Source organism: Poecilia reticulata, linkage group LG2, assembly GCF_000633615.1.
Source record: "Poecilia reticulata strain Guanapo linkage group LG2, Guppy_female_1.0+MT, whole genome shotgun sequence".
In the NCBI taxonomy this organism is placed as follows: domain Eukaryota; kingdom Metazoa; phylum Chordata; class Actinopteri; order Cyprinodontiformes; family Poeciliidae; genus Poecilia; species Poecilia reticulata.
Window position 1 is genome coordinate 21,739,179 of NC_024332.1, and position 24,505 is coordinate 21,763,683.

At 40.3% G+C, this 24,505-nt stretch overlaps 1 protein-coding gene and 1 long non-coding RNA gene across 2 annotated transcripts in view; one reads left to right on the forward strand and one right to left on the reverse strand.

Moving 5' to 3' along the window:
• The window catches only part of LOC103482356 (contactin-associated protein-like 5), a 174,079-nt gene extending 152,544 nt beyond the window's left edge, over window positions 1-21,535 (forward strand). The window contains 5 exon segments of the mRNA XM_008438481.2: window positions 83-216; window positions 7,695-7,782; window positions 7,953-8,153; window positions 11,725-11,793; window positions 17,774-21,535. Coding sequence (XP_008436703.2) covers window positions 83-216; window positions 7,695-7,782; window positions 7,953-8,153; window positions 11,725-11,793; window positions 17,774-17,967 — 686 coding nt within the window. The 3' untranslated portion in view covers window positions 17,968-21,535.
• LOC103482354 (uncharacterized) lies at window positions 321-2,405 on the reverse strand. Its single transcript, XR_536442.2, has 2 exons — window positions 1,997-2,405; window positions 321-491 (listed from the first exon to the last, which is right to left on the reverse strand). It is a non-coding gene; the product is annotated as an uncharacterized LOC103482354 (long non-coding RNA).
• Window positions 21,536-24,505: the final 2,970 nt, after the last annotated feature.

The following is a 24,505-nucleotide window of genomic DNA, read 5'->3' on the forward strand; positions in this document are numbered from 1 at the left end:
GTTATCACAAGGTGCTAATGATTTCTGCAAAGACGTGCTACATGTTCATACGTGTTTTGTTTTTTTTCTGTTTTCTGTCTAGGAAGCCTTCAGATCTGGTATCATCTTCAGACAGACAGAAGTCCAGATGTGTTCAATCCTACCCCCAAAAATCTGGCAGATGGGCGTCTCCATCGAATCAGAATCCACAGAGTTGGCAAAAACCTCTATGTGCAGGTGAGTAATGAGCATCTGGGTGGTTAAACTGCAGAGCTGCAAAATAGGATTTGTCCCACTCAAACACTTCCTTCTCCACTGGCAAGGACCACGCCACAAAGATGTTTGTTTAAAGATGTATTGATGAATGGGTGAAGGGAGGAATGATGTTGATTTGGTTGTCTGGGGAGAATGATGGAGGGCTTGGGAGGTGAAGACTCTGCGTGGGGGTTTAGTCTTGGGGAAACGGTTCCTCTTATTTCCCCGAGCCTGTATAGGACGCCCTCAGACGAAACCTGCAGCAACAAAAGGTAGCAAAGCATTTTTTTATGAATGAAGAAGGATGAAATGAAAGAGACAAAGGGTAAGGCCGGTCGGGGTTGATGAAACGTAACAGACTGAGATGACTGGGTGAGCAGAGGATTAATAGGTCGCCTGGAAAATTCGAGGTGCAGTTTGGGTATGGCCCAGCTCCCGAACTTAAGTTAACACATTATCTCACACTTAAATGTTTCAGATCATCAAACCCATTTTAATATCGCACAAAGACAACCTAACTACAAAAGAACTTTGAAACTACGACGTCCGTCACAAATTATTGAGAGAACTAAAAAACTGATTGCAGTGCCAACGGGAATTGTGATCTTCAACTTTGAGATAACCAGAAGTGAATCTCTTATGTCGCTGTGGAGAAATTTAATATAACTCTTCTTTGGGTAATTAGTCAATTCAGCCAGACTGTCACACTGTCCTCAACATGTTTGACTTCAGGTATAGTGTTCTTTTTATTTTTTTAAATGCTGTGTTAGTTATGTAAGGTGTTATGTGATACACACTCTCCAAAACTTTACACTTTTATCTGTATAACATTTTGGGAAACTATTCTTTGCAGAAATTCTCCCAAAACTATCGGGGGGGTCATCAAGCTGTTTTTTTTTTTTTATGTGGGGGGAAAATACAATATAGGCCTTGGTGTTATAGAATTTTCCCATCGGTGTCGTTTTTCCTCTGTCTTTGACCTTCACACTGACTTCATCTGGCCTTAACTGAAATCAGGCTTGTGATGCTTAAGATGTTCTGGGTTCTTCTATGGCCTCCTGATCGAATCGTTGATGCACTCTTGGAGTAATTTTGATAGGTTAGTCCCTCCTGGAAAAGTTCTCCATGCCTTTTCCATTTGTGAGTAATGAGTCTCTCTGCTGTCTGCTGGAGTCCTAAAGCCTTAGAAACAGTTTGCAACCCTTAGAGATTGAGACATTTCAGATACCTTGATGATCATCTATTGTTATACACCTTAAGTTTGGTTTATGAATTTAAAATAAACCAAACTTAACTTAAGGCTAAAAGATTCTTTGTAGGATCTTTGCTGTCAGATCTGTTTTTAGTGGTTCTATAATAATGATTGCCTGGTTCTACAGGTTAGGGTGTATTTAGGTCTAGGTGTGGCTTAGAAGAATGCAACAAAAAATATACTGTTTTTTTTTCTTCATAAAATAAACAAAATAAAAATAGCTTTTTAAATATGTTATATTTTCCAGAAAAATGAAAATTAATTCATATTCTGATGATCTGATACATTAAGGTAAAATACTAGTGGCCTTTATTTAACAACAGTTTGACATGAAGAAATGTGAAAAAAGAAGGGGAAGCAAACGGCCTCTTACTGCGTTTTAACAACGTATACCCTCTGCTGACTCATGTGGCGCCTGGACAATGCTGTTTTAAAAGAGCAGTATTTTGTAAAAATTGACTTTGTTGAGAGTTTCACTGTATTTTATTGTCACTCTCATCAAAAACTTACCAGGCAGTGTTCCCTTGATTCTTTCATGCATGTTTGAGAATCCTTTAATTCTCCATGGCAACCATTCAGAGGTGTCTAAACACTTGCTGATACAGTGTGTTGCCTATTTATCCAAAACCTCACCTAAGCTCCAGGCTACAGTCAAACTTCTGCCCCACAGAGCACCACTACCCCTCGACTCCCCCGTTCGGCTCCTCCAGACTAGTGGCAGCAGCGATTACCAAACACCTGGTGGAATTGCAAGTCTGCTGAGCTTGTTGTGTTAACTACTTCTCAGTCCCATGGTCCTAAGAACAGTTGTAGACAGAATAATGTACGAATATTGTTGTGATTATGTTCTATAGAAGGAGTGTGTAAAGCTTCTTAAAGAGACAGAGACCCAATTTCAAGGTGTTAAATTGCAAAATCAAATTTCTTTTAAATCCTGTTTGATATATACTGCGTTTTTATAACAACTGAAGCTAACATGGTTACCTGACTGTGCTAAAAAAAATGGCACTATGTGCCTGGAAAATACATAATACTGCCCTTTTAAAGTAGATGGAGTGTTGTAAAAATCACATGGGACCATAATCACACAATACAGAAAGAAAAATCTGCCTTGAATTTTGATTCAAGGCAGAATATTATTTGAAAAGTACTTGACCAATCAAACTATTGTAACTTTACAAAGGAAACACAAATAGAGTTTAAGTCATGTGGCTTTTAAGTCTTTATGTGTTTTACTACAGTCATTCTTACACTCCAGGACACTCAAGGAAGTTTCACATTTGATTTTGCTCCTACGCCACAGGCTGCCCACTCGATGAATGGTCCCAGATTGGCTTTACAGGATGAAAAGTCTGGTTGGTTGTCTTGTTCCTCACAGCTGGTGTCCTCCAGTGGGGTGTGTTGGCTAAATAACTCCGCGTTCGCGGATGTTTTCGCAAATGTATTCCCACAGGAGATGTAACTCCTCATTCTGTCCCCAATCTTTCGGTCTCAGTCACCTCATGCTTAAAAAAAATCACCTCTTCACAACAACTCATAGTAGCTGTAAAAAGCACAAATAGGAATTAGATGCTGCTGCTTAAAGAAAAACCTTTAAAGACCATCAGAAAACTTGCATGAATTTTTGATTTGGACAAGAATGTCATTCACAAACATTCACAAACATTAGAAATATCTTTATAAATGTACATTTAAATAGCAGAAGTGTCTGCTGTAGTTTTGTTCTGTTTTGTTCATTTGAAGCCGATTCCCACAACGCCAAATAGGACTACGGGGGCAAACGAATGGCTAAAGTCCTCGCAACAGAATCTAATTTATTGCCTTTGTTGAGAATAAATAATTCTGTGTTTTCCTCTATCTCTTTTAGCTATTTGCATGCTCATTTATACATGCATGCACTCACATAGCAGTCACGCGGAAAGCTGGAAATGAGACACTAGGGAGCGCCCTCTTTAGGGCGTAGCTTAGATAGAGGCTGACAAAGAGAATTACAAACTGCTGTTTGATGCCATTTTGCTCTGCCAGCCCATAAGGACAGCATGAACAATGGATCAGCTGCATTTTGGCATTAATAAATGGAATTCATGAATTCAACTCGCTGACTCTTCTTCAGCCTCATACATCAATAACCTAATGGAGAAGGGATAATTGTCCACACCGTGTTGTTTGCTGAGAGATTTCCCGATGATATCCAGGAGTAGCTGGACTTTGAGACTCACTAAGAATGTGTTTAGTTACCGTCTGCTGGATGAGAAGCAGCACAGAGTCCAAAAATGACTCAAGTGATTCTGCATAGGCCTACAAGATCAAAGTTGTACAGTAGGTTGCAGTAAAAGAAAAATAAATAAATAAAATAAGTACAGTAAGTGGGGCTGAAGCAACTTAAACAGAGTGCTCAGTTTAAGTTTCTTCTGGTGTTGTTGGTAGGTCTGTCACAACAGCAACTTTTGCGGTGAAATAAATTGAACCAGAAGTAATTGCAATAAATAATAACCTTTTCAAGTAATATAATGGTAATGGCATAATAGTGCTAGAATACTTTCTCAAAAGATCAATAACCTTTAAATCTTAATGAGCATCTAACACTGGAACTGGGAGACATTTTAAATAGCCAAAAATAAATAAACCAAACAGCAGAAACAACAACAAAAAAAAGAAGTTTCTGCAAACAAAATTGTCCTTCAAAAAAGGGCTGGTTAAGACCAATACCTCTGCTGTGTCCTTGGGCCACACACTTCACTCTCCTCTTCTGCTGGTGGTGGTCAGAGAGCCCAACAGGTGGCGCTGGTGCATGGCAGCCTTGTCTCTGTCAGACTGTAGCTACTATCCAGTAGCTGAAGGTGTGTGTGAGTGGTGAATCACTGAATGTAGTGTAAAGTGCTTTATGGTCCTTTGGACTTGATAAAGTGCTATACTATTCAGGTCAATTACCATTTAATTCATCATGTGATTAATTGAGTCATTACTTGCTGCGACAGACTTAGTTGTTGCTTTGTTTTTACGGGACAATCCATATAAATGAGCATTAACTTATTTAACCAGAGAACATAGCCAGTTGGGTGGGTCAACAATATGCAAAGACACTACAAATAGAATAATATCAATAATATGGCTAGAATATAAGATTAAAAATAATCAATTTAGATTTTCCAGAAACAGTTTTAAATGAAAGTTTGGAGTATGTAAGTTTGGTTCTTGGAATTAAATTCCAGGTCTGAGACCCTAAAAACAAGACAGTTTGACCTGAAACACCTTTCCTAAATGCTCTGACTGTCTGCTGTAGCGCCTGCAGCGTTTCATTCACTGGCCTCCTTCCCAGTGTAAAACTTAAAGGAGAGGTGCAGCCCAACAACGACATTTTTTCAAACCAGTAACCATGATATCAATAATATCGTCTAAATTTATTTATTTATTGTTTCACAGAAGCTGAGTTTCAACATGTTTTTATAATATATGACATGTGCGACTTAATGACCGGATCTGAATATAACCTGGCCGACTACAGAATCAAGTTGCTCCTAATAAATCTGAACTCGGACAATTTCTGAGTGTCTTTAAATCTAAGTTTACTCTGGACTCATTTATAGATTGATTTTATTTTTTAACATATTTAGCTTATATTTAGGTCACATTTAAATTACTTACAATATTACACTTATCTATGTAAAGAATATAAAAAAAATGGCAAATGCATTTGATATGACTTCTGATTATATTTGTATTTACTAATATTTATCGTTTGGAATTTCCCCTTTATTTCAGTAGAATAGTAAATCCTACTCCGTTTAAACTTCAGTCTTTTTTAAATCCATTCCGCGTGTTGGGGAAGTGTGTACCTAATATTAGCTTTGCACAAGGGAAACAAAAATAAGCTCCTGGGGACTGAAGTTCACTCATTAGCTTACCTGAACACACACAGTCCTGTAGCTCAGTGTGGTATGAAAGTACCTCTCATCAGACACTCTTTCCAAAGATAGACAGAATGAGTCCAAGTTGGATTTAAACTCACCACAGGCTCTTGTCATCCGCCTGAGGATAACGCTTTATCACAAGTTTTTCTTTAGGCGCGTTTTCACCGTGTTTAGCTGCAACCTTCCTGCTCCTGTCTGATCAACAGACTCCTCACGACGTGACTGACCCAGACAGTGCAGATGCATTTGTCCTAAATTATTCATTCATCAGCTTATCATCGATTGTTGAAGGAATTTTCTTCATAGCAATTATCAAGATTGTTTTACCACCAACCCCAAGACAAGTACTCTGCAGCCGGATGACAAGATAAGCCACTGAAGGTCAGCTAAAGGTTTCCAATGGGTGTCATGTTGCTTTGTAACCACATTTTCCTGTGACCTTTGCTAAGTGGTTTTAGTGGCCTGATGCCCAGATGTTGTAAGAATACCAAATGTAGAAACACTGTCTGACATTTTCCTTATGCGTTTTACTTTGCTGATAGAATTTTATTAAAACAGCAGAAAAATAAATAAATAAAAAAACTGAACCAGTCAAACAAAGAGATTTGTGATGAAACGATTTTAAGTTATAACATCTTTACAACATGCCAATTAGTTTAAGTCACATAAGATGTCTTTAAAACGTTTAATTGTTTCCATGCTAATGCATTCATAGCCACAAACATTTAGTTTAGGTTTGTGGAGAAGTTTAAAGCGGGGAGTAGATTCATCATTTCCAGTCTCTTTATAGTTCACTGTTTAACCCTTCAGAGTCTGACACAATTATAAACCTAACGAGACATTCATGGACGCCTAAACTGACAGGCCAGGCATGTGGAGCATGGTGACTCACACAGAAAAGACTCTGGTGGGAGAATCTAATGGGATAACTTGTTAATAGAAGGCTATAAGGAGTCATGTTTGCATTTCACCAATAAGCACACTGGAGACACATTCTGAGATCGTATATCACACTGAAGATTCGTTCAGGCGTTAAAATGGACCAGTCAAAATCCAAATCTAAATCCAGTTGAGGATATGAGGCACAAGTTGACAAGTGATGTTTACAGATGCCCTTTCCAAGCCTCCTGGAGTCAGTCATTGAGGGAGAGGTGAGAGTTACACTCTGAACATGCCACTAAGACAGAAGGTCAAATCTGCCTCCAACACTGAAACCTTCACGCTTTCACCCCTTGACTGTCATGATGACACCGGGGTCCTCATGGACCACTGGACAACATGAAAGTGTTTTTGAGGTGAATGTTAAGGGGTTAAACTATAAAAGGCTCACAGAAGGATCTGAACAAGACCCGAATCTTGCTAAAAGCCATTCAGTGTCACATTCAGACCAGCAGAATGTCGTCATAGCTGGCTGCTAATTTTAACATCCCCAGAGTCCTCTGCTGTCGTAGTGGCGTGTCAGTGAACTTTTATATCATTCTCATCAATTTCCCCAAATGTAGAAGTTTACACTTTAAATCAAAACCTGACAGAATTCAGACAGGATATCAGGAGAATAATGAACCTTCACAGGCTTGTTGGCTGAACACTTTTTAGATCCTATCAAGCTTAGAACTCCAAAACATTTGAATAAAATGATTAATAAATCATTGCTGATAGATTTGACGTCGTTTTCAGACAGCTACGTAGTTCTTTATCCCATCCAATGACTGTCTAGCTTCATGCAGATGAAGCCTCCTCAAACACTGGTGAATTAAACTCTCGCTGTCTAAAGCTCTGTTGAATTCCAATCTGATTTATTTGCGCTATAGAGCCGAGTTGCTGCTTAATGGCTAAGTCGTATGATATGGGGCTGGGGAGCTGATCTGTGCTTCCCTCCTACATTTTGGATCAGAAGGATAAATAAGCGATCATTTATCACTCACGCACAATTACTAGAAGAATTAGAAGCGACTAAGCTCTGCAGCCCTCCAACAGCTTCATCAGCTGCAGTGAAAACGTGTTAAAACCCGTTTTCTCTGTAAAGAACCCTGGCGTGTGGACGGCAGTGGACAGAAAATCCTGCAGTGTTTCAATCCACGTCATTGTGTTAAGTATTGCATCTGAGTCAGCACGGCAGAGCAGAGAAGAGAGGTCAAAATCACTCAGCCGTGGGCAGAGAAGGTTTTATGTGAAGCTGCAGAGAACACAAATATCAATCTATAAAATATTACAGTGAGCTGCTGATTCTGCAGCCGTTAGCTCGGTTTACATTTCGTGTAATTGCCTTGTTATTTGATTTCTCTCCACTCAACCAGATCGACCAGGACATCCACAGAAAGTACACACTGTCATCTGATGCAGAGCTGATCTTAATCAGATCCTTGACGCTGGGCAAAGTCATCAGTAAGTTGTCCAATCTAAGGAGAAGTGCCGAGAAACCGCACACCGTGCTACTTGTGTTGCAACCATTCATCATTTCCTGTCACCGTTCCTTTGTCATTGCTGATGGTATTGCAATCAGAAATGAATCATACGGCAGCGTGTCTTTTCTCCTCTAACCCGCGCCTCTGCAGGGATGGACAGCTTTGGTGAAGAGGTGGTGAAAGCCGCTTCCAAAGGTTTCGTCGGCTGCCTCTCCTCAGTGCAGTTCAACCACGTTGCTCCGCTCAAGGCAGCACTGACCAATCGGGGCAGCTCCCTCATCACCATCCGCGGCCCTTTGGTCCAGTCAAATTGTGGAGCTTTGGCAGAATCCACCTCACACGTTCTGCAAGGTAAAACTCCAGCACAGACAAGTGTGGTCTGCACAAAGTGTAAGTTGCGTAGACAAATTGAAGTTAAGCTCGTGCGCCCAAAAGCCAAGCCTGTGTACATTACGGCAAACAGAGTGAGGTTGTTTCAGTGCTGCGCCGTCCTTAAATGATGGCATAAAGTCAGTGAAGCAGCTGAATATGATGCCTTCCAGGATGCCCATCAGCCAGCAGGTGTTTGCTGATGTTTTTTTTTTTCCTCTGGTGCACATTTATCTTGTCATCAATTAATGACACAATAAACCTCGACGGCTCAGACGGATCGTCCTTGTTTTAAGGTGACACCGTCTCCTGCTGACAACATTTTGTTTCCCTCCATTCAAGAGATAAACTTGCATGTCACTTCCTCTGCAGGGCTTGTGTGTCGATAGAAAACGTGGAGGGTCCTTTATAAATTAGCTCTTTATGCTACTGAGAAATTTCAAGCAGTACAATTCCATCCAAAGCAGTTGAACAAAAGGCATGAGCGTGTGTCTATGCAGAGCGCGGACAGCTCACATTTTTACACTCCTTTAATTTTTTATAAAAACGACAGGGGCATTTTTCAGGAAACAAAAGCATCTAAATATTCCTGACATTTCAGATACGTCGTCATGGGAATCATTTCAATTAAGTCCATTTATTAAGCACCTATTCACAACTTTACAGAAATCCTGTTCATACATATAACACTGTGTTCCCAATAGTATTGCTCCTCTGGCATCTAACCCACATATTAACAGTGACATCACATGTTTAATCTTTAGGGTTTAATATAACATCAGCTGCTTTGCTTCGTGCTCTAGTTTGGGAGCGTTCCTAAACTATTCCACAAAGGTAGGATCATAATGTTGCCCAAAATGTTCTGGTATCCTGAAGCATTAAGAGTTCATCACCCTGACTCTAACAGAGTCAAACACAACTCCTGAAAAAACATCCACACACCATAATCCCCCCCCCCCCCCCCCCGAGCACCAAACTTTACTATTAAAATCGTGCAGCCAGGCAAGCGCTGTTGTCCTGGTAACTGTCAAAGCCATACTTGTTAACTCGCTGGTCCCCGTCTCCAGCAGCAGCTACTGGGTAAGAGGAAGGATACACCCTCACCAGGTCATCACATAGCAACACACTCATACCTATTAGAGTAGTCAATTTAAACACATTTCTTTGGCATTTAAAAAAAGGCTAAACACAAAAGACTAACCTTGGTGAGAGCTCATCATGATGTTGTAATCTGACTAAATCTTCTTGGTCCCTTGAAGTGTCCTTTGCTCTAATCTGACAGGACAAAGATAAGTCTGGACCAATGGGGAGGTTCTGCTGTTCAGAACTCCAGATCTGACATAAATGAAAAGTAATCTTTTCTCATGTCAGCAGTTCGTACTTCACATATCGGCGAGAGAGTGTAATTAGTGCACTTACCCGTAAGAATCCATGAAACTCCACTGCTTTGAGAGATTACAATAGAATAGACTAGAATATACTTTATTGATCCCCGAGGGGAAATTGCTAATTCGTTGACAAGCTACTCCATCAGAGGTAATAAATATCAATAATACAAATACAACCATATGAGACAAAGTTTATAAAAAAAATAATTAGAAGCAGTAAATCAAGCTGGGAGAGAATATTGTCTTCTGACTGTCAAGAATCAGAAATCTTTATGAACTTCAACACCCTGTGGTCTAAATGAGTATAAGAAACATTAACACTAAGAATTTGTGTATTGACGTGATTAAAGTAGCTAAACTTCACAGATTGGCTGCACAGTGGAGTTCTCTCTACTTGGAGTTTCCATGTTCTCCCTGTGCTTTCTCTCCAGGTACTCTGGCTTCTTCCCACAGTCCAAAACATGATTGTACAAACAATTTGTTGCTCTAAATTCTCCTGGAGTGCGTGCGTGCGTGCGTGCGTGCGTGCGTGCGTGCGTGCGTGCGTGCGTGCGTGCGTGCGTGCGCGTGTGTGTGTGTGTGTGCATGTGTGTGTGATTGTTTGCATGGCTGCCACACATTTTCACAGCAGGTGAAAAGTTTACTTGTATTTCTGCAAACTTTCACACCACATTCATGTTTATACATGCCAACTTGTGCATAAAACATGGTGCTGCACATTTTTATGCGTACGCTTTTATAAAAGCTTTCACGCTGAAGGGACAAATTTAGAAAAGTGAGTCACACAAAAAMATTTAAATGTATAAAACTGTGTACGTACATACCTGCACAGCTTTCGTTTATAAAGCCCAATTTTTGGGAAATAGAGCACAGCTGCTGGTCGGCCCTGTCACCATCTGCTACCACATGACCCAGTAACCATGGCAAAGGTCCTTGTTTGTGGTAGTATAAGTATTTATAATACTAATAATTAAATACTTTTAAAAATTAGAACATTTCCTTTAAGACTGTTAAATAAATTTTTAGTACATTCTAATGTGTATTTTTTAGACAAAATATGATAAAATGTTGCTATTGGAAATCTGGCCAAATGCACCAAGGAAGCTCTGTCTGTTGCAAAAAAAAACAGTTTTCAAATGTACTGAAATAATTTTGGTTTCACTGTACATTTGTGAATATTATCTAATTTTGCTCTGTATTCAACAAGTCATAACAAAACACAGAAAAGCCAAACAGCTTCATTACTGACTTTGAAAAACAGTAATACCTACAAAGAGTCAAAGATTAGTCGCAAGAATAATTGTATTTTATCTTTTTGTTTGTTTTGTTAGCAGCGCAGGTCATCATCGGTACAGAAGAAATTGCCAAACACCCACAAACTAAGAATCAAATATTTCAAGTGGTTTGTACTTGTAATTCTTTCCATTTAAAATATTCAATCAGCATTTTATGTGAACCAGGGGGGGAAAAAAGGAAAGCTTAATTGCATCAGCTTTACTAAAACCAACCTATAAAAGTCAGCTGTGATGGATCCTCTAGCCCCCTCTGTTGGAGGGTAAGAGACTTTTATAAATGTTTTTTTTTGGGACTTCCTGGTTTGCAAGCCTTTCTGGCAGAAAATAAAGCAGTGTGTAATGGGAATATTAAAGTTGAAAACTTAACTTGAACATTAGTGTGATGTTAGATAATCTCATCCCCAAGTATTAGAGAAAATGTGATTATATATGATGCTGTGGAAGCACCATCTCCTCAGATTTTAACAGTAGAAAGCAATCATGAAAAAAAAAAGATAAACAAGCTTCTGAACAATGGCTTCAAAGACTCCAGGGCGTAAAAGGATGGAAAACATAAAGGCAAGCCTACAAGTTACCCTGGATATTTAGCTAGAAAAGGACATTTATTTGGGAAAGCAAAAGGATCATTTACTTTTCTCAGATAGTGGCGTGTATGCCTACCTGCTGTGATGGCTCTGATGTCAAGGCAATTGTTCTGGAAAATATGCATCTTACTCACTCTAAACCTAAAACAATGTCTTTGTCAAACATGACTAAACAGAAATTTGGACAATAAATGGAACTCTCTGCTAGGATTCCTGACATCCTCACTCTCTCATCTGTCTTTATGGCAATAATTAATGAATCTGTTCCTCATTCATGCTTCTTCAGATCAAGCTGCAAATGAAGATAAGGAGCAGCACGACAGCAACGCCCAGAAGGATTTGGCTGTAATAGCAGGTCTGTTTTCCCTCCTTTCTGCAGCTTTTCTTCTTGTGGTTAATTGAAAATGAGCCCCAGCTGTTTGTTTGTTATTCTGCTCATTTTTCCACAGTCTTAATGTTCCTGTCTCGTCTCCTGATAACTCCGCTCCAGCTCATTTTCAATCCGGCTGCTTAGCGTGTTTTGTTTCACGGCGTAATGTCTGCTTTGTGATTATGAAATAAAAAAAAGAGTTCTCCTCAGATTTTAACAGTAGAAAGCAATCATGAAAAAAAAAAAAAAAAAACACGTTACCGTAGATATAAATGTAACCACAGTCTCCAAGCTAATGAACAGGAGCCTAAAAAAAGCCTCGTTGGCAAATGCTATCATCACTGAAGTATTCAAAGCAAACACAAGTTGAACTTTATCTTGGCATCTGCCACCCTCAGACGAAACTTGTTTGGTTTAGATGAAAGCCACAGTTTGTCATCTGCCAGGAGTTCAACAGGAAGATTGAATTCATTTTAACACTAGAGAGCAGTCAGTTAGGCTGAACACAAAGATAAGCAGCAGGAAAATAGTAGGGTTTTTTTTTTTCCAGACTTCTTTACAACTCTGCTAATTTACACATCACACAGCATCCACAAACATTAGTCCAACTTTACTGTTCAGATCTAATTTTAATATTTAGATAATCCTGCTCTCAAAATCAAACCAAACTATTAGAGCATTAAGACCTGCAAGAAAACAAAAGTGACGCATTGCCAGAAAAACCACAAGCTTACAGGAGTGATGATGATTTGAGCAGATGTGCTCTATAGCTTACTGACGTATTTACTTAGTAATGACTAGGCAGTCTACTGCACAGCACGAATACAATATAGCTGAGTAATGGCAATAAAGTTTGTATGTGAATGTATTCACAGTGGACCATAAGCATCACTGAATGGCTGAAATCTCCAAATACTTGAGACCTCCCTCAAAGAGATTGTTATTGCCCATTTTATTAGTTCAAACATCAAATATACCTTCACATCCATTAGGACACACAGTGGAAGCCATATTGGCTCCACCACAGAACCTAACATCCACAGCCTGCCTTATCCTTGCTGCTTAGAGTACAGAAAATCAGCAGCAAGGAGAATGAATGGCCAATCCTCGATTGGCTGCTTTGCAAACGTCAACCAATGGTGTGTCAAGTAGCGTTGCTCCAAGATATTTCTGCTTTCCATCGCATTTTTTCCAAATATCTTTCATTTTAAGATACTGAATAATAGTATTTTAGAGTTATGCTCCATAGGAAAAAATCCACCCCAGTGGTTTGGTTGAGGTAGATCTACAGCATTCATGAATGACTGCAACAAGTCATAGTGAAAGTATCAGACTGGTGAACATCAACATTCATCTCACAGGCAAGACGTTTACAGAGGCTTTCTTTGGTGCACATCCTTAAAAACACAGTGGTTTTAACACGGTGGTGTACTAACACACCTAACGAACTCAGATCAATAGCTGCTGTTTGACCCAGACCACTGGCCTTGAGAGGTCTGTGTCATTGCCTTGGAAATAAATGCAAACACACACAAGCAAAAGGAGGCACCTCAAACCTGTTGACATCCTAACCTCATCAACTCAGGAGGGAGATCTGGAAAAAACATGGCTGATGACTGAGGTCACCGAGGTCACTAACACAACAACAGAACAGCCACAAACAAGTTGAGATCTGTGTGTGTGTGTGTGGTGTGTCTGCCGCCCAGCGCAGCAAGGACAGCTCTGACTTTTCAGTGTCACAGTGCAGCACATCAGTGACACAGTTGACCTTTACTTCATTGACCTCAGTCTGGACAAAAACAAAACAAAAACAAAACAAACAAACTGAACAGTGACATCACCCATCTAACAGGTGAAGATAGTTTCTTTACATATCTAACTTTTGGAAAAGTAATGACACATTGACGTCCTGATTGAAGAAATGTGGTTTGTAAGCAGCAGGTTTAACTGTGATACTGAGTTTAACTTCAAAACCCACAGATGTACCGTAGGATTGAGTCCTGGAGTGGAGACCAACCGGACCGCTCCATGGCCTGTCCTCTTGGACCACTCCGTTGTTGTCAACAGTGTAACGTGTATTAGTCTTGTTTCAGCCAGCTGACAGGCACATTGTCTATTGGGACAAATAGACAACTGGAAAAGTCTCCCAACCCCCCTGACTCTTTATCCATATTCCCCTTAAACCGTAGAAACTGTATGATGAATTACTTTTGCAGTTTTTATTTTATTTTTTTTAAATGGCATAGAGACTGAAGTGAAAATAAATTGTAAATTTTATGATGCACAAACTCTCACAAGTTACATGAGTTACAGAACATTTTCAAACAAGAGGGGGTAACACTTTATTTGAAGGGGTGTGCTTAAGACTGACATGACACTGTCATAAACATGACATAACACCTGTCATGAACATGAAGAAGTCTTTATGAATGTTTATGAATGTTGTCATGAAGTGTAATTCGGTAAATAATGACACTTTTAATGCAAAGTTGCTCCAAAAATTGCATTGAAAGTCCATTAAAAGTGCCAACTTTGCGTGTTTTTGTAAATTATGATAATTTAATCCAAAGTTGGCATTTTTAATGGACTTTCAATGCAACTTTTAGAGCAACTTTGCATTAAAAGTGTCATTATTTACCGAATGACACTTCAGGACAACTGTCATAAACATTCATAAAGACTTCTTCATGTTCATGACAGGTGCTATGTCAGTCTTATGCACACCCCTTCAAATAAAGTGTTACCCAAGAGGGTAATGGAATCCGTAGCCAGAAGGGAATTTCTGTGCAGCACACTTTCCTGACAGTCGGTGAAAGGAGCTGTCTGATTCTTCAACAGACAAAAGACAAGTGCTTCAAAGATTCCTTTTTCAAAGAAAGAAGACGATTCTTTAAGGGAGTCCGTTGGGTCGTACCCATATGTCAAACAGCAACACTCAGTTGTACTAATTAGAAAGCATTTTAGTAAATTATGACATAAGATCATTGATGTAAGAGCCTAATATGATCAAAACTATGCAGCAGGTGTTCAAAATTTGCAACTAGTAATCATAATAGTTGAAAAAATATTCTGCATAAAATCTTTTTCTTTTAATTAGTTGGTGTAAAAACATACAAGCCCAGTTAATCACTGTAATAACCGTAGATTAACTGTGGAGCTTAACGTGGTGGAATGCGTGTTGCTCTGCAGAGCTTCAGGACGCCTCTCTCATCTCTCCTTGGCCTTATAACCTTTTCAGACGAGCACAGGGAAAATTGCTTTGGCGAAGACAAAGGAAGCTTTTCTCCCCTGTTCATCAGTGCCCTTTGTGAGGATTCCTGCATATCAGTTTTCTACTTCTCAGCACACTGTGAGCTGCTTTAAAGCTGCATTTTACTGCTCTTGCTCCAGCAGCACTGACCAGCTTCACATGAAGCATTATTTTTTAAGAGGCGTGCTCGTCTTAAATTAAAGGTGGAGAAGGTTGAAATGGACACCTGACTCCAAAACTTTGGCTTCATTGTTTTTTTTATTTTCTATGAGCTCTTCTGGTCTTTATTTCCACTTACTTTTCTTCACTTTATCCCTTTTGCAGAGACTTTGTTAAATTTCACAAACAGCAGGGTGAAGGTCACAGTGCCGCAGTGTTTGTTTGCTTATTAAATGGAAACTGATTTCACAATTATCAGCTGAGAAAAAGGTTAAATCAAGTCACTTCTACCTGTTTAAGTTAGGAATATACATGAAGCCGGTAAGAGCCAGAACGTTTGTATATTAGATGAGTGTGAAGACATTGGACGTTTTTCTTTGTACTTCAAATTAGAGCTGAGAAAATGAACATTTCCTCTTTCACACAGTGTTTCTTGAGCCCAGTTTCCAGGCAACAACCCGTGAGTCCATGTTACAGATCTGCCTCGTGTTTATCAAAAAGACATGAAAGTGTGACTAACCTGCTCACTGACCTTGCCCAGGAAGACAAAAACAATGTTTCTCACTCATTTCTAAAGCTCCCTTTAAACAGAGGATAAGGTAAAGGCAGAATTAATTTGAGGAGGTTTAGTACGAGGTTGTGTTTTATTTCAGGCGCCTGACGCTTTATTGTCTCAACCTGCTAACAGGCGGTGTTGCTGAATGTGTGACATGTGAACATTAAGTTGCTCTTTTTGCCCCGGATGTGGTTAAATAATCCTCAGCGCTCCATGCAGCAGTAGACTTCAGGGAGGAACAAAGTTGCTCCTGCTATCTTCTAAAATCGTATCTGTTTTTGTTTCTCTAAATCTAAAGTGAAATCACAGCACAAATATGAAAAAAGCACAGTATTTAAAGGATGTGAATACTTTCAGAATCAACAATAACTTGATCAGCGATGCGTGAAAAACATGTCAGTCCATATTTGATCAGCGTTCCTTGTAAAAAAAAAAAAAAGGAAAAAAGAACTGGACACTTTCATTTCTTTCGGATAAAACACAGCAGGCTGGGAACGGCTTATTCCTTTTGTTCAAACTGAACCACAGTGAATCACCCTCACGAAAGCACGGAAGACATAGAAATAGCTTTTATATAAATCCAAGCTCTATTGTTGACATGAAAAAGTAAATATACAAATGAAAATATGCTGTATTCATGCACTCACTCGCTCATTCATGCGTTCATTTATTCTGAACGCCGTCTTTGGGACGTAGTGGTTGACCTACATTGTTACTGTAGATTTATGTTCTGTCACATTAGCGTAGTTCATTCACAATAACAACTTCAGACCTGTTATTAAAATGTAAAAGTTAATTTTGATAAGTCTGGATTACGCGGAGATTAAGCCCCATGTAGAACATTTGCACTCTGGTTCACCCTCTACAGAGAAATCAATAATTGATGTTTTTTGCTGTTTCTGTAAATCTGTGGGCTTAAAGCTGCTGCCCTGTATTTCTATGGTGTGTGAAGACCCAAAGCTTCACATTTAAAAATAAACATTTATTTTTTCCAACTGGCCTAAGTGACCTGGTGAAGCTTCAGGGCATTAGCTGCAGAATATTGGCTTTTACACAACTAGTTTCCATTGAAAACACTCTATATCAGTCACTTTTAGCCTGAAATGCCACCAGCGAATGCATAAGGATGCTAATGTTGCTGCCATAGTGAGGCAGCATTGCTGCTTGCATTCTGAATAAAAGCAAACGTTTCCAAATAAAACCAGCATGTTCTGGTTTACATGTAGAAGTGAAACTCGGTTCATTATGCAGGACGTCCAAAGAGCCAGATGTGACCCAGATCTGATCTAGAACAGTTCAAGCCTTTCAGGTAAGATATCTAAAATGTGACGCTTCCTGGAATCAAATCAATTGAAAGACTTGCTCTGTTTATACTAAAATACAGACTGTCTGGAGTTTATATAACTTTGCTATTTACATCGATTGAAAAAAAAAAAGATGAAATGCTACGTCTATTGGTAGATCTGTTCTGAAAGGTTTCCTCTGGCTCAGGACCAGACTGCTGCAGGTCACAGACGACACGGCTCTTAATCCATATCTCCACAACTGAAAAGACCAAAAAAAACTCCCTTTGATATATGGAGTCCGGTTTGTTTTGCTTAAACATCCTTTGAGTTTCAAAGAGAAAAAAAATTTCCAAGCATTTCCAGCAGAGCAAAACCCTGACCATCAAACTTCCCTTCATTGGCATTTCATCTAAAACGGAACCTAAACACAGAGCGGCTCAGATCTGAGTCTGTTTTATAGGATCTGGAAAGAGATGAAACAGAAAACAAAAGGTGTTGATAAGCTGCCACGGCTTTAGGGATCCAGGTGGCTCCTTTATGAATGATTCACTGTGTTCGGTGGTGAACATGGGAATGTGGGAATGCTGCGACTGTCTGTGTTCTGAGCGCTGGATGCTTTTTTTGTTCTGGAAGCTGAAAGTCTTCCTGCCTCCAGGCATGACTTTCAACCTCCTGTCATCATCCTCTAATGCTCCCTCCCCGCTGTGCTCTCAGGTGTGGTCACAGCGGTCGTCTTCATTGCCGTGTGTGCTCTGGCTGTGATAAGCCGCCTCCTGTATCAGCAGCGGCGGGCGAAGAGGAGCAGCGGCATGAAAGAGGAGCACAGACACAGCACGTACACAGACTACAGGACTGAGCTGCACCTCCACAACTCCGTCAGGGACAACGTGAAGGAGTACTACATCTGAGCGCAGCGTGCAGCCTGCGCCACAAAACGTACCTCTCTCTGRCAAAGGACTTCACAGGTGGACACGCTGCTGCAGGATCGACCCATCCCGGTGCCCTGGAAGCTCCCAGGAACACTGCAAGCACCTGCAGCCTGCCGCCCGCCCTCTCAACGCTCCTCTACAAGCTAGTGGCTGAATCTTTGCAGCTGTTAGTGTAATTTGATGTTGGTGAAATTGTCAGAATCAAGCTGCTGTGATTTCTGTCATTGAAAACTGTGTAAAGCATAAGATGAATGTCCTTCAGGGCTTGACAGAAGGACGGTGTGAGCACAGGGAGCAGAAGCTGCTGCCCAGCCTAAACGAACACAACTCGACCCGTTCAGTGTGAGAGTCTGGCCTTCTCCCGGGGGGGATGGGCGACGCACTGAGCCGGACGTGGAGACGAGAAGCTGGAGATCGGGCCTGTAAGATATGCGTGCATTCGCTGCTGTAATCGTTTTTCTTTTTTCTTTTTTCTTTTTTTTTCCCCCCCAGTGGTGGTGAATGTTGTAGAAAAAACAGGGACAAAACTGCCTAAACAGTATGAGTGCCTAATTTGCATATATCTTTTTTTGTTTTTTCAACAGTTAAGAGGTTTTCTTTTCATAGATATGCACCAGTGCAGTCACATTTGCATTTAATAGGGGCCTATTGTCACTTAGGTGTGCGACCAACACAGTAAAAGCTTGAGTCTCCCAGCCGTAAGCATCTTCTGCTTCCTGAACCCAAGCCAGGGGAGACGGTTTCTCTCACCGAGGGGTTTTTCCATTTCACCAGAGAAACGACACGCAAGCTAACAAACCTGAAAAGTTCCACATCTGGAACTGGATGGAGACCCGATGCCTCATTTATCAAACTCAGAAAGGGCTAACGATATGCAGAGATGTGGAAAAGCAAGCATGGCTTTGTGAAACTTTCTTCTATCGAACGTTAAATGGACAGACAACCTCACTCTCTAATTTTACATTTATTTATAAAGAAACAAAATGAATCTTGTTGCAGCTTAAATTTGGAAAAGCCCACATCCAATCCGTCCACAGACGGAGAAGATATTTTGCTCACACTCGGGCTGCAAGTCAAACTACATCCATTTATCGGTTTTATCAGAGCTCATTTTTTAATCATTACATTTCAAAGACACATAATCCAGCTTTATGTGGCTTTTCAGAGTTAAGTAAAGGTGAAGCAAACTGATGCAGGTGCTGCTGGACTTTGTGACACTCCACAGTTGACTTGTGTGTGAGAAACGATTCACATGACCAAACTGTTATGCACATTTAACCATCCCAGTTCTGATGAATGACCAAGTCTTTTGATTTTACAAATTACTTAAAGTTGCGCCACATAGCAAAAGGAAACTAAACCTGGCTGTTTCAGTCGSATTCTGACTGGTTTAGGGTGCAAACCTCCACATGAGCAGCGTTAGAGCTGCTGACCTAATGAGCTGACAGTGTGAGCTGCAGCATGTAGAGAGTGCCATCCCTGCCCGGAACGTTCCGCCGCTTCCTGTCAGGAGCTCGCAGCACCATGAAGCTGCACTCTCTGACCTTCAGGTGGCGTGCTGAGCTGTCACACTGCACACTAAAGCTGGGGGTTTGTAATTAGCCCTGCACTGGACAGGTAGTCAGAATAATGATGAAACCTTTTCACAGGTTCATGTAGCAGTCGGGAGTAAGGAGGCAGCACTGCCAGTTGAAAGCAATCCTTCACCATGGCATGGAATGGATGTTGTAGTTCAGTTCAGGAGCAATGAACATGTCCGAGGTCTTCTGACGATTATTACCAGGAACAAAAGCGATGACCTATACTTTCAGGTTCCAGGTGCTCAAGTGGGACATGGATTCACTGTGGAGGGAAGACAAGCCAGTGGCCAGAGGAGGATGTTCTGTGCACTGTTCCGCAAAAGAAACCTGCGATTCAGGAAAGATGTTCCTTTGCCAGGACCTACCAGAACATAGTAGCATCTTTAATAGGGAAGCTATTTCCTAAAAATCAATGACTTCTTTCTGCAGAATGTAATAAAAATCCTGAGTCAGAGGCAAAGTAGTGCAAGAAGTTAAAAACAGCCAACAAAGGCTTGAAAAAACTTCTTCTTTCATTCATCTTATTGTAATTAGCTGCCTACCAGTTGTCAGGAGCCCCGGAGCCCCGTTAAACGAGCAAACCTCCATGCACACTGGAACACATGAATCCTGATCTGTGTCTGGAAACCTGGGACAGTTTCCACGCTGTGCACAGGGATGTTTGATAAATGAGGCTTCGTCATTCCCTGCGAGTTCAAAGGCTCGTCTGTGGGAACTGTAGCACAAGCGTTCTAAAACTAACTGTTTAACRTTGCAGAAATAAGACGTGAATGTAAAGTGGCATTGCATTAATATAATCATGTGTAATCATGTGATGTGCACAGAACAAGTGGTGAGCTCTGCAGGCGACCAGGAGCCGCTCAGAGCCTCCGAGYGTGGCGGATGTGGCGACGGAGGCTTCGGGTGACACAAATGATCAGAATTTAAAATAACCAGCAGCAAAAATAACAACATCCCAACTTTTGTAATGACTTGCGTTTGAGGGAGATGGCCCACTGCAGTTTATCTGGGAGTGTCTGGCTGTGCACAGGTTTAATTTGTCTCTTACTTCACAATGCAAATCAGCAGAGCCAGAGCTTTCCGCAACCTGCAAAACAGCCAATCTGCTCGTTTTTCCATGCCCTCACTGACCTACACCAAGTGGTAGAATATGTTTCTGGTTTTCCAGTTGTATAATCTTTTTTTTTTTTTTTCCCTAAATGATACACTGGTAGAATATGTGCACACAATCTAAAAAAAAAAAAAAAAAAAGCCCATCTGCACCAGGACATGTGATGCACAGGACATATTTAAAGCAACATTAGAGCTTGGATGGCAACTGCATTACTTTTTCTAGATGTATGCTTTGGGAGGGCAGGAGAAAGTTCTGATGCCAGAGGAAAAAGGATGTTACCCAAATTTTAAAAACTCAGCTTGTCTGGTTCCTGTCATTACCGCGCTGCTCTTTGGGCGTAYGACTGTCTTTGTCAGCATCAGCTACGCTTTCAGCTCACCGGGCTAAATAAAGGTTAATCCCAAAGAAAAGCTACATTTACACGCCGACACGAATGCAACGACCTCTTGTTATTTTAGCATYTTTAAGACATTTTAAATCATCCTCTGGGGACTCGAAACGTGGTACAAACACTTGGGCGGGATGTGTTCCTCTGATTTAAGTTTTTGGACCAATGCACTGGTGGACTGGAGCTCCACAATGGCTTAGGTTGAAGTGAACGGGGTTGAGAAAAACAAGACAAGCATGATGAGTCTGCAGCCACTGGATCTCTCTGTGCATGTCCCACAAGTATCCCTCAAAGATGTGATAGTGCGCAGATTTCCTGTAACAGTGAATGAACACATACCTCTGAGTGTTTAGGTTATATTGCAATGGGTAATACATGTGGTCACTTCTTAATGATTTGTATAGCTGCAGTTTTATTAAGGATCTACTGTATAGATGTATAATTTAATAATAAAAATGAGTATATTACTAAACTTTGCTGCTTGGGTTCTTGCAAACACATTTCTGTTGCGGCAGTCTTTTACAGTCCGACACYGTCTCACCAGGATAATATCATGGCCTCTTATAAACACAACTCAATCCTTTGTAAAAGGAGCCACGTGCTTAGCTATTTTACACAAACGTACTACCGAGGAGATTCTTTTAATATTTTAAATAAGCAGTAATTATGTCATTCCTAGATGGTTTACATTACTTGAAACATTGATACATGTAGCTACCCCACACAATCCTCAGAAATAAAACAGGTTTAATGTAAATGAAGGAGTCTGTTGTAAACTCACTGCTACATGAGCACATATTTTGCTTTCTGATGATTTTAATGCTGATTTTAATGCACGGTTAAATAAATGAACCGTGAGATGTAGAAGGACACGTTAAAGGTGCTTCTTTGATTTTGCACGGCTCTCTTTAGGTTCAACATAAGTCAGCCGGACTGAGGTCTGGACTTTGACTGAACCACTACGGCACGTAGGTCATTTTCTTCTTCAGCCGTTCTGTTGCAGATTTGCTGCTGAGTTTGAACAAAGCTTCGGCTGTCATGCCAGCGGACTCTGCTCGACTCTGGATGACTGCATTAGTTTGGTCTTGGAGTCSGATCAGTGGCTGTGACACCATCATGTCTGTGCTGATCTGCTGGGCTTGGCTCTCTTGGAAGATGATACTGTGCAGGCTTGTTGGACGTCTCTCATCTCATATCACAAACTCRTTCCTTTGTTGTTATTTTGCTGTCGTGATGAATTTTAACAATAATCTGGCACATGAGGCCTGCAGAGTCTGAGACAGAGCTTCTAAAATATCTCTTAGAATCTACAGACGTCAAGCTGAATTCACAAGTAGCAACTGATCTTTCTCACTGCAGGCTGATAGATTTAAAATTGTTTAGACCTAACCTTACAACCCTTCCCACTCTGATGGGCAGMAAGATTTTCTTAATTGCTGATGTCTTTCCTGCTTGGCATCGTGCTGACCTAAGCTTTTAGAAGAGCACCAAGCYGTTAAGACATCTGCTTTCATAACTACCCTCGTTCTTGCTGCTGATCAGGTAATCAGGTAATGCTGGCTGCTCTTTGCCTTCTTCATATTTCAGTGGCAGCACAAGGGAAAACAAAACCTCTGCAATTAGGCTCCATCTTGCCTGGTTGTTATTCTCGTGTAGCTCTGTAAATTGCTCAGGCTGCACCTCGCTTAGTGTCTGCTGACAACGGCTTTGAAAAGGACACAGTGGAGCATTATTAGACGAATCGAGCCCAGCTATCTTGACTTAACAGCCTCCCTGTCGTGTCAGTGAAAATATGACTGTGCCGCGAGACGCAACTATTGTTGCCACAGTTGTTAAAGACGTAAGAGTCGTATATTTCTGCTGCATCCACTTTAGCAGATATAATGAATGACGTAGTGAAGTGAAGATGCATGAAATTATATTCATGCTCACAGATGAATTAAATTTAATGTGATAGTTATATGTTTTTTTTTCTTTTGAGGCAGCTGTCTTGATCGCATGAGGAATCAGCTTGTTGCTCAGGATTCAGGATTCATTTGTAAATCATCTCAAAGACTAGCACTTTAATCACTGCATGGATGCTAGGCTACTTAGCATGGCCACTGATGGGTGAGGATATACAGTTTTCCTTTAAAGGTTAAGTCGTTTCTCTGTAATTAGCACAATGCTAAGACCCTCCCCCTGGCTGGGATTGGTTGTTTCTGACCAGGAAGGGGGTATTTCTGWGAATGGCAGCAGGACCACAGGGAGGAAGCAGACAACCTCAATTCTTCACAGATTTTCAGTGTCATTTTTGATGGTACACTGATAGTTTTACAGGTAACATGTCATGTCAAATTCACTTTTTAATCTTGTTTTGTGTACTTTGAATGTCTAGGAGTGAAAAAAAATCCTGGTATTGTATTTGTTTTTAGTCATATTTTTCAATTTGTTCATTTTTCTCTGTTTGCTGTAACGATTTTCTTATTCATGATGTCACGCATTTGCTGTGAAACTGCTAAACAWGGTTGTGACTTCCAGCTAATCAGTTTTATCACTCTGCCATTTCGTTTTCCTCGTAGAGGTTTTGTAGTACAAATTCAGTTAGGCCTCTATTACAAGTGGACAAGTTAAAATGTTTGGTAAGTGCGTATATTATCCCACACAAATCAGAGCCTCTTCAAACTGTCTGGTAAGAATCATATTTTTTCAGAATCTACCTACATTCATGACGTATAGACCTCCACCAGTATTAAGAGGGATTTTCTAAAAAATTCGTCTGAGGGTCAGTTCCTTCTCTCTACTGGTAAACTAGTAAACTGCTAATAACGCTAAAATGACAGCAAATTTTACTTTAGACCTGAATGTTGTGTGTTAATAATGACTTCCTGGTCGTTGGGTTTGATAGTAGCATTAAGCCTTCTGCCTCTGTATGCTAGCTTTTAGCTGCTTCCTTGAGAACATAACTGCTGCATGTTTTGGATAATTATTTGGCTTTGTTTTTGTCTTGGGGAATACATGATCCAAATGCATTCAGTGATGCTCTCGACGCTCGTGTTATCTGACTCCAGACTTATATCAAGGCTTTGTTTGCCTCTTTCATATAGTGGTAACATTAATATTTTAATATAAAAAGACAGCTGCAAAACGAGTTGCTGTAAAATGCCTCAGAACGGATAAACAAGGGTCTGTGGCACTGCAATGACCAGGAATTCAAACCAAAGCTCCGCAGTTCTACTTTATATAGACAATTAGAAAATGATTTACAAGTGAAAAGGGAAGATTTAAAAGCATGTCATTTGTAAAAAAAGAAATAAAAAAAAGAAAGAAGAAAAAGCTATTTTTACAAAAAGTTACTACAGCTAAAAGAAAGAACACACACAAGCAACTGACACGAAGCCGTTAACGTTGATTCAAACTGGTAAAGCAATTCAAATAAAATTTTTATAAAACTCT